At 54.8% G+C, this 9,624-nt stretch overlaps 1 protein-coding gene across 1 annotated transcript; it reads right to left on the bottom strand.

The window, feature by feature from the left end:
* Positions 1-309: 309 nt before the first annotated feature.
* On the bottom strand, positions 310-7,706 carry lhfpl4b (LHFPL tetraspan subfamily member 4b). Its single transcript, XM_088905997.1, has 4 exons — positions 7,283-7,706; positions 3,703-3,930; positions 3,341-3,398; positions 310-2,583 (listed from the first exon to the last, which is right to left on the bottom strand). Exons 1-3 carry the CDS (start codon positions 7,704-7,706, stop codon positions 3,373-3,375), a joined length of 678 nt encoding a protein of 225 aa, XP_088762123.1. The 3' UTR covers positions 310-2,583; positions 3,341-3,372.
* Positions 7,707-9,624: the final 1,918 nt, after the last annotated feature.

Raw genomic sequence — 9,624 nt, 5'->3', positions numbered from 1 at the left:
GCTGCTGTTGTCTGTTACTGGTGACCAGAAAACTACCTTATGTTTGGTCCAAATGTTTTCAACATCTTTATAAGCAACTCCCCCCCCCCCCCCCGCCCCATCATTTTTAGGTTCTCTTAAACAAGTGGTTACTCATGTTGTAGGAAGATGTGCTGTTTGAAAATGTGAGGAAATTTGAAGGAGGGGGAGCAGAGTTTAATTATCCTGGACACACATCAGCCTGAACCCTGAGCCAGGTGCACCCAGGCACACATACAGTACGGTCTCTGTCCTGCCAGTGATACCAAGAATCTCAATACTGAATGCATTTAGCAACACTTTATTCTGTCCTGATTACAAGAGGGAAATCCTCACACAGATACAATATATACCCGAACACGTGGAATTTGTTTCAATGCCTACTTTCCTCCTTGACAAGATAAATCACAAACACATTAGGTACTACAGCAGTACATGCTTTACAATTCTAAACTCAACTGGCTGTACCTGAGGAAGCAGATGCGTCGCTCCATTCAGAACTGCAGGACTTGTCCTCTACTTGCAGAATTGGGATCCACAGAGTTTAGGCAGAAGCGTCACTCAGCCTGGAGACCTCCTGTTCCTACCATAGCCTATCGTTATGCTCATCAAGCTAACCAGCAATGAACTAGTTAAGGAACTAGTTAAGGAGGTGGCTGGGGGGAGATTCTGGAGTGGACTGGAGGAGCAGGAGGATGGGTCACTCCCTCACAGTACGAGCTCCGAAGGTCAGTCTTCGCTGGGGACCCAGAGCACAGCTGTGGAGCCACTGGCCACTGGCTCTTCTGCTTCCCGCGTTCCCCAGGTCCTTAAAGCTGGACTTCCCAATCCTGACTCGAATCCTGAAGTTCTGACTCAGCAGAACCCTGGATTATTTAACTGAGCCCCCCGTACAACGAGCGGGCAGACATTTTCTATCGGAAAATACTTGCAACTCGAACATGGCATCGGTAAAACAGTTTAAGAGGCCTCCTGAAACTCGGAGTTCAACCGAAGCTCCTGCTGAGCACGGAGATGCCCTGCGGACTGCAAGCCAGCCAGCGCTGGGCACAGAGAGGCCAGGTTTGGGATCAACTCGAGGCTCTGTGGATCGTCACCCTCCATCACCGGGACGGAAGCAGTCTCATCCAGCAGGGTGTCCTCGACTTGAGACCGCAGGGATTGAGTAAGGGCCATGACCGGCCGGCTCCCTGGGTCCAGACTGCAGCGCCGGAGGTGTACAGCAGAGCGGCAGACTCCTCTAGAACATCTAGGCGTCTTCTAGGTCTGCCCCACCCAAACGCTCGGCAACACAGTTGATCGAATTGTTTAATTCACGACATAACTGTTCATACGTCCAACCAGGCGTGACGGTGTTTTACAACCTAGGTACCTGTACGTTTCCTGGAGTGCATTTTATTAGTAACCAACTGTAAAAGATCTTGAGATCGTGTGGAATTAAGAATATTCTTAGGCGAACTGTGTTTAACCGTGTTATTGACTAGTCAGGTTGAACCGAAAACCCAGAGGCGCTAGATCTTCCAGGAAAGGAGTTTGACTCCTCTAGTTTATGAGGAGATCCCACTGGTCGGTGAGCAGAGATCTGAGAGAGGTTGCTTGGACCTTGGCTGGACTTTAAACCAGAGGACCCCCCCCTCCAGAGGTTCCTCTGGGAGCAGGGCTGCAGCATCCTGCTCCAGTCCGACAGGATGAAAACTCCCTCAGGACCAGGACAGACGAGAGATGTGTCTCCCCCATCGCTCAGTCCTCCTGAGGGGTGACTGGGGAGACAGAGCCGGTGTAGAAACACACCCCGAATCTGACGGGAGGCAAGAGACTACTGAGAGGTGGAGGGAAATAAACTCAACCACTCCTCCAGAACAGCAGTATAACTTCACCCATGAACATTCAGTTCTCTCCTTATCTGCAAAACATTACATCATCACTGCAGTGCTAACCATCTCTCACCAGTGTTTATCCCAGTCTTATTTAAATGCCTTTTGCACAGTTTACAATATTAATTCTTCTCTTCCATCTCACTCACTGTATAAATTGTTCAGGTTGTCCTCAAGTTTGTATCAGTGCAGTGTTGAAGTGCTGTAGTGTTCAGTCAGTGTGCTCTGTATCAGTGCAGTGTTGAAGGGCTGTAGTGTCCAGTCAGCCCACATATCGGCATTATCAACCCCCTCCCTATCTGCTTCATGTCTGATAATGTACAGAACAGATTGTCTTCATTTACCTCCATCTGTTTTCTATTAGGCTCAGTGTACTGACAGTGGACTGTAGGGTTTAGCACGCTTGTATCACACGTCTCTTTCTCCCTAAATCAGTAGCCATGCAGAGCATCACAGCACAGAATAATGCCAAAAATAAAAAGTCCTCATTGCTCAGCACATAAAGGCAATTTTTTTTGCAGGGATGCAGTTGCCAGGTGACGGTTGCTATGCCGATGGAGCGAGTTATGTAATCAGGAGATGCTGTTGAAAGGAGGGAGGCAGTGTTCTTGATGTTCCTGCTGCTTATCTCCTGAACAGGAGAGTGGGGGCAGCAGTGATGAATCACATGAGCAGAGAACACCAGCACACCCTGAAACAGAGAGGGGAGGGAAGACAAGGGTTATAAAAACAGAGATGCAGAGAGAGCGAGGCATGATGGGGAACATGAGTGAAGAGGAGGAGGAGGGAGTGAGGTGCAGCCAAGACACAAAGACAGATGAAGGAAAAGTAAAAAGTCAGTCAGGAGGAGGACAGAGAAAAAAGATTGAAAGAGAAGGATGTGGTGAAGTGAGGACAGTGAGACACAGGAAATGAGAGAGAAACAAGGGTTCGAGATAGAGAGGGAGAAACTGAGCTGAGAGGTGTGTTCTTTTAAGTAACAAGATACACCTGGCAGGAGGTTCTGCAAATACGAGTTCACAGCACAATTCATTCACAATCACACACGTGCTGATTCACAATCACAAGCATGCACTCATTCACAATCACAAGCACGTGCTGATTCACAATCACAAGCACATGGTGATTCACAATCACAAGCATGCACTTATTCACAATCACAAGCACCAGCTCATTCACAATCAAACACATGAATTCACACCAGCTCATTCACAATCGCACACACTCATTCACAATCACAAGCATGCACTGATTCACAATCACAAGCACATGCTGATTCACAATCACAAGTTCCAGCTCATTCACAATCACACACTCATTCCCAACAGTTCATTCCCAATCACACACACACACTCATTCACAAGCCAGCGAAGAGAGTAGTCTTGTATAAGAGAGTGCACTACAGAGTTCTTTAAGACAGTACAGTGCCCTGTGAATCAGTGTCTTACCTTTCCCCAGTCTTCCTTTCCATCCAGAGTCTCTAGGAAGCCAGGTGAAGACCAGGCCCTGTGAGAGAGGAGCAGGACTGTGTCAGGTGTTTGTGTGTGAATACAATATGTAGTGTCCTTGTCCTGAAGGTGATGTTCATGCTACCTCAGGGGCTGTGCCCATTTCTAAAATGCCCTCAGAGGCACCTACAGTATCTTTCGGAGAAGAATAGGGCCAAGACGCATTAAAATTGGTGCTTTTTTCTCTGGGTGGCTTCCCGACATTAACATGCTTCAGAACAGCACTGAGCTGCATTAATAAGAACAGACAAGGCATCGTTAGCAAACAGTAAGTGCTCAGGTAACTCCCAAATGGCCCTCACCCTGCTTGCTGTCCTGAGGCAGGAGGGCGTCCTGCCTGTTGCCCAGGACGAAGGCCAGCGTGGCCAGGATAGCGGCGTCCAGCACGCCCAGCATGGCCAGCACGAAGGCCCAGTGCACGGAGCAGCGGCCCGGGGAGAAGCTGCTGACACCATCGCCGCACAGCGCCCGCATGTCCTCGCTGTCCCAGGAGTCCGGAAACAGCACACAGGCCAGGGCCAGGCAGAAGCCTGACGGAGAGAGGGGCCAGAGACACCCCCACACTGATCACACCCCCTCTGTACACAGACACCCCCACACTGATCACACCCCCCTCTGTACACAGACACCCCCACACTGATCACACCCCCTTCTCCAACAGACACCCCCACACTGATCACACCCCCCTCTGTACACAGACACCCCCAAACTGATCACACCCCTCTGTACACAGACACCCCCACACTGATCACACCCCCTTCACCAACAGACACCCCCACACTGATCACACCCCCCTCTGTACACAGACACCCCCACACTGATCACACCCCCTTCACCAACAGACACCCCCACACTGATCACACCCCCCTCTGTACACAGACACCCCCACACTGATCACACCCCCTTCTCCAACAGACACCCCCACACTGATCACACCCCCCTCTGTACACAGACACCCCCACACTGATCACACCCCTCCCTCACAGACACCCCCACACTGATCACCCTCCCCTCTGTACACAGACACCCCCAAACTGATCACACCCCCCTCTGTACACAGACACCCCCACACTGATCACACACCCCTCTGTACACAGACACCCTCACACTGATCACACCCCTCCCTCACAGACACCCCCACACTGATCACACCCCCCTCTGTACACAGACACCCCCACACTGATCACATCCCCTTCTCCAACAGACACCCCCACACTGATCACACCCCCCTCTGTACACAGACACCCCCACACTGATCACACCCCTCCCTCACAGACACCCCCACACTGATCACCCTCCCCTCTGTACACAGACACCCCCAAACTGATCACACCCCCCTCTGTACACAGACACCCCCACACTGATCACACCCCCCTCTGTACACAGACACCCTCACACTGATCACACCCCTCCCTCACAGACACCCCCACACTGATCACACCCCCCTCTGTACACAGACACCCCCACACTGATCACACACCCCTCTGTACACAGACACCCTCACACTGATCACACCCCTCCCTCACAGACACCCCCACACTGATCACACCCCCCTCTGTACACAGACACCCCCACACTGATCACCCTCCCCTCTGTACACAGACACCCCCAAACTGATCACACCCCCCTCTGTACACAGACACCCCCAAACTGATCACACCCCCCTCTGTACACAGACACCCCCACACTGATCACCCTCCCCTCTGTACACAGACACCCCCAAACTGATCACACCCCCCTCTGTACACAGACACCCCCAAACTGATCACACCCCCCTCTGTACACAGACACCCTCACACTGATCACACCCCTCCCTCACAGACACCCCCACACTGATCACACCCCCCTCTGTACACAGACACCCCCACACTGATCACACACCCCTCTGTACACAGACACCCTCACACTGATCACACCCCTCCCTCACAGACACCCCCACACTGATCACACCCCCCTCTGTACACAGACACCCCCACACTGATCACACACCCCTCTGTACACAGACACCCTCACACTGATCACACCCCCTTCACCAACAGACACCCCCACACTGATCACACCCCCCTCTGTACACAGACACCCCCACACTGATCACACCCCCTTCACCAACAGACACCCCCACACTGATCACACCCCCCTCTGTACACAGACACCCCCACACTGATCACACCCCCTTCTCCAACAGACACCCCCACACTGATCACACCCCCCTCTGTACACAGACACCCCCACACTGATCACACCCCTCCCTCACAGACACCCCCACACTGATCACCCTCCCCTCTGTACACAGACACCCCCAAACTGATCACACCCCCCTCTGTACACAGACACCCCCACACTGATCACACCCCTCCCTCACAGACACCCCCACACTGATCACACCCCCTTCTCCAACAGACACCCCCACACTGATCACACCCCCCTCTGTACACAGACACCCCCACACTGATCACACACCCCTCTGTACACAGACACCCTCACACTGATCACACCCCTCCCTCACAGACACCCCCACACTGATCACACCCCCCTCTGTACACAGACACCCCCACACTGATCACACCCCCTTCTCCAACAGACACCCCCACACTGATCACACCCCCCTCTGTACACAGACACCCCCACACTGATCACACCCCTCCCTCACAGACACCCCCACACTGATCACCCTCCCCTCTGTACACAGACACCCCCAAACTGATCACACCCCCCTCTGTACACAGACACCCCCACACTGATCACACCCCCCTCTGTACACAGACACCCTCACACTGATCACACCCCTCCCTCACAGACACCCCCACACTGATCACACCCCCCTCTGTACACAGACACCCCCACACTGATCACACACCCCTCTGTACACAGACACCCTCACACTGATCACACCCCTCCCTCACAGACACCCCCACACTGATCACACCCCCCTCTGTACACAGACACCCCCAAACTGATCACACCCCCCTCTGTACACAGACACCCCCAAACTGATCACACCCCCCTCTGTACACAGACACCCCCACACTGATCACACCCCTCCCTCACAGACACCCCCACACTGATCACACCCCCCTCTGTACACAGACACCCCCAAACTGATCACACCCCCCTCTGTACACAGACACCCCCACACTGATCACACCCCTCCCTCACAGACACCCCCACACTGATCACACCCCCCTCTGTACACAGACACCCCCACACTGATCACATCCCCTTCTCCAACAGACACCCCCACACTGATCACACCCCCCTCTGTACACAGACACCCCCACACTGATCACACCCCTCCCTCACAGACACCCCCACACTGATCACCCTCCCCTCTGTACACAGACACCCCCAAACTGATCACACCCCCCTCTGTACACAGACACCCCCAAACTGATCACACACCCCTCTGTACACAGACACCCTCACACTGATCACACCCCTCCCTCACAGACACCCCCACACTGATCACACCCCCCTCTGTACACAGACACCCCCACACTGATCACACACCCCTCTGTACACAGACACCCTCACACTGATCACACCCCTCCCTCACAGACACCCCCACACTGATCACACCCCCCTCTGTACACAGACACCCCCACACTGATCACACCCCCCTCTGTACACAGACACCCCCACACTGCCCACACAGGCAGCACACCTACAGGTCACATCACAGAGAACGACCTGACTCCCACTGCACAGCAGCTCGATCCGTTCCGGATATTACAGCCTGTCCAGGCTCTCCAGCCACGTGCTCTCAGGAGGCAGCCGAGCAGCAGGTTCCAGGCAGATCGCGCTGACCCGTGGCTGGCGCCAGAACCCGGGAGCGGAGCAGGCCGCTGCGCAGTGGGAGCCCGCCCGCCGACCCGGCGCCCTCACCGGCGGAGAGCTGCAGCCAGGCGCAGATCTTGTAGACGGTGGCGGAGTTGCAGAAGTGGAAGAGCGCCAGGCAGCCCACGCTGGCCCACACCAGCGCCAGCGACATGCACACCAGCACCGCGGGCGTCTGGAAGGAGGGCAGGGGCGTCAGGGTGCCCAGCGAGCCCCGGCACTCGGGCGCCAGCCAGTCGGTGTCCAGGCACACCTCGAACAGCCCCAGGGAGCCGGCGAGCGGGGGCGGCCCCCCCTGGCCGGGCCGGTACCGCACCTCCCCGGTGCCCACCCAGGAGGGCTGGATGAGGATGACCACTTCGATGACGGCAAAGCACAGGGTGCACACCGCCCAGAGGGCTCCCACCGCCCGCGCGCTCCGGATGAACTCAGTCTGGTACAGCCGGGCCACCTCCAGAGTGTGGGGCTGCATGGCACAGCTCAGCTTGGCTTGGCACAGCACGGCTCGGCTCGGCTCGGCTCGTCCAGTCCTGTGCTGTGCTGTGCTAAGACAAGACAAGACAAGACAAGACAAGACAAGACAAGACAAGACAAGACAAGACAAGACAGGACAATAAGAGATAAGACTACTCAGCACATCACAGCACAGGGCTGGAAAAGACAGGACAACTCAGGACAGGACAGCAGGGCACAGCTCAGGACAAGAGTACAGCACAGACGTAGCCCAGGGTGCTAAATCAGAGCACTGCGCCGAACGGAACAGCAGCAGCTTCTGCACAGTCACTGCCAAACACAGGACAGCAACACTGACGACTGAGAAGCTCATTCAAAAAAAGAAAGGATGTCGAGGATGCAGAAAGAGAGAAGGAGCAGTCCAGGCAGGAGAGAGTCCAGGCTGTGGCAGGGTCACGGAGGCTGAAGACAGGCCACAAGGGAGAAAGGGGGTTTTGCTGAAAAGATATCAAGGCATGAGAGAGGTGGAAATAATGAAGGATAAAGAATGAGAAGAGGCCGATTTGTACACACATGAAAAATCACACGATTTCATTAACAACACACAAGGACAATCACACCAACCGCTGGATCGAGGGAGAGAGAGAGAGGAGGACAAATTCTTCCTCCTCGGCCTCTATCAGTCTGCAGTCTTCACACACGAGTGGAAGGGAGGAGGAGGCCTGGAGGGGAGTGGGGGGGGGGGGGGGGAGGGAGTGAGATGATGGAAGAAATGGATGGGTGGAAAAAAAAGATAGAGCTTTTTCCCCAACGCGGAGTTACAGCGGCATCTGAAAATACTGTCGGGCCCAGAGTCGAGACACCTGCAGAGAGAACGACAGCACAGCAAGGGAGAGAGAGAGAGAGAGGAGGGACTCGGCGCTCACAGCTGTCTGCAGAGCTGCACCGATGCGGAATGCAAGAGATTGATCGCGGGGGGGGGGGGGGGTGGGGAGGGGGGAGAGAGGCCAGCGGAGAGAAGCAGAGACGGAGATGCAGTTTCTGCCGCGCTGCGAGAAATACTCTGGGGTTAGAGAAACCTTCTTCCCTAGAATAACAAACCTCATCCAGGAATTCCCCACACCTACCAGAACTAGAACACCTCACAGTACTCACAATCCTCCAGGGATTGTTGAGGAAACTCAACAGAGCTGCAGCCCAGCGTGTGTGATCTCCTGTCGCAGCCCGAGGGGCAGAGAGTGATATTCCCAGATAATAACGTGCGTACTGTAAGTGTCTGTAAATGCTGTGTTGATTGTACCTGTTTAATCAATTGGTCATGCCAATGAAGCTCTGAATTGGAGTGAGCAAGGGAGAGGGGGAGTAAGAGAGAAACGGCTGTCACTGCAGAATGAACGAATGCAGAGGCTGGGCAGGCAGACTGAGCGAGAGGAAGCAGGGGCAGATAGGAAGGGGTCGAAAAATGGACCGATGCCCCCCATTCCCTGTGCTGCCAGCTCCGGGCCAGTACTTCAGCCCTCAACGTCACACCATCCAGGAAAAGAGCCTGGCAGCAGGAAGACGAGCAGATTCCCGGATTCCCAGATCTGGGAGCCACAGACTCTCCCCACACCTCCGCTCCCTGCTTCGGGAAGCATAGCTCCAGCAGCGCTGTTCCCGGTGCGAAGCTGCCCATCGAATTCCACCGCGGCCCTTTTAACATGGTGGGAGGGACCTTAAACTTCGGAGGGCACTTTGAACTTGGGGGCCCACTGCGTGACTTGTCAGTTTCTACGTCCCCTGTGTGCAGAGAAGAACCTTCCTTTCCCTGGGCCCCTGCATTTTCACTTCCTATCGGTCTCCTCGCTTTGGCAAAGCACCCCCCAGGTCGGACTCTGGGACACGTCGGCCGAGACGGCAGCCACGGGGGCAGGGGTACTGACCCGGTCAGAGGTCCC

The sequence above is a fragment of the Atractosteus spatula genome, chromosome 2, assembly GCF_055471065.1.
Source record: "Atractosteus spatula isolate fAtrSpa1 chromosome 2, fAtrSpa1.hap1, whole genome shotgun sequence".
Taxonomy (NCBI): domain Eukaryota; kingdom Metazoa; phylum Chordata; class Actinopteri; order Semionotiformes; family Lepisosteidae; genus Atractosteus; species Atractosteus spatula.
This window is presented reverse-complemented; position numbering and strand designations above follow the sequence as displayed.

Bases quoted from the DNA above. Each gene is read 5' to 3' on its own strand.
- lhfpl4b (XM_088905997.1), bottom strand. From the start codon at position 7,706: ATGCAGCCCCACACTCTGGAGGTGGCCCGGCTGTACCAGACTGAGTTC. The intron at 3,931-7,282 runs GTGAGGGCGCCG...TCTCTCCGTCAG, and splicing joins CTGGCTGCAGCTCTCCGCCG to GCTTCTGCCTGGCCCTGGCC. The intron at 3,399-3,702 runs GTGAGGGCCATT...CCTCTCTCACAG, and splicing joins GCCTCAGGACAGCAAGCAGG to GGCCTGGTCTTCACCTGGCT.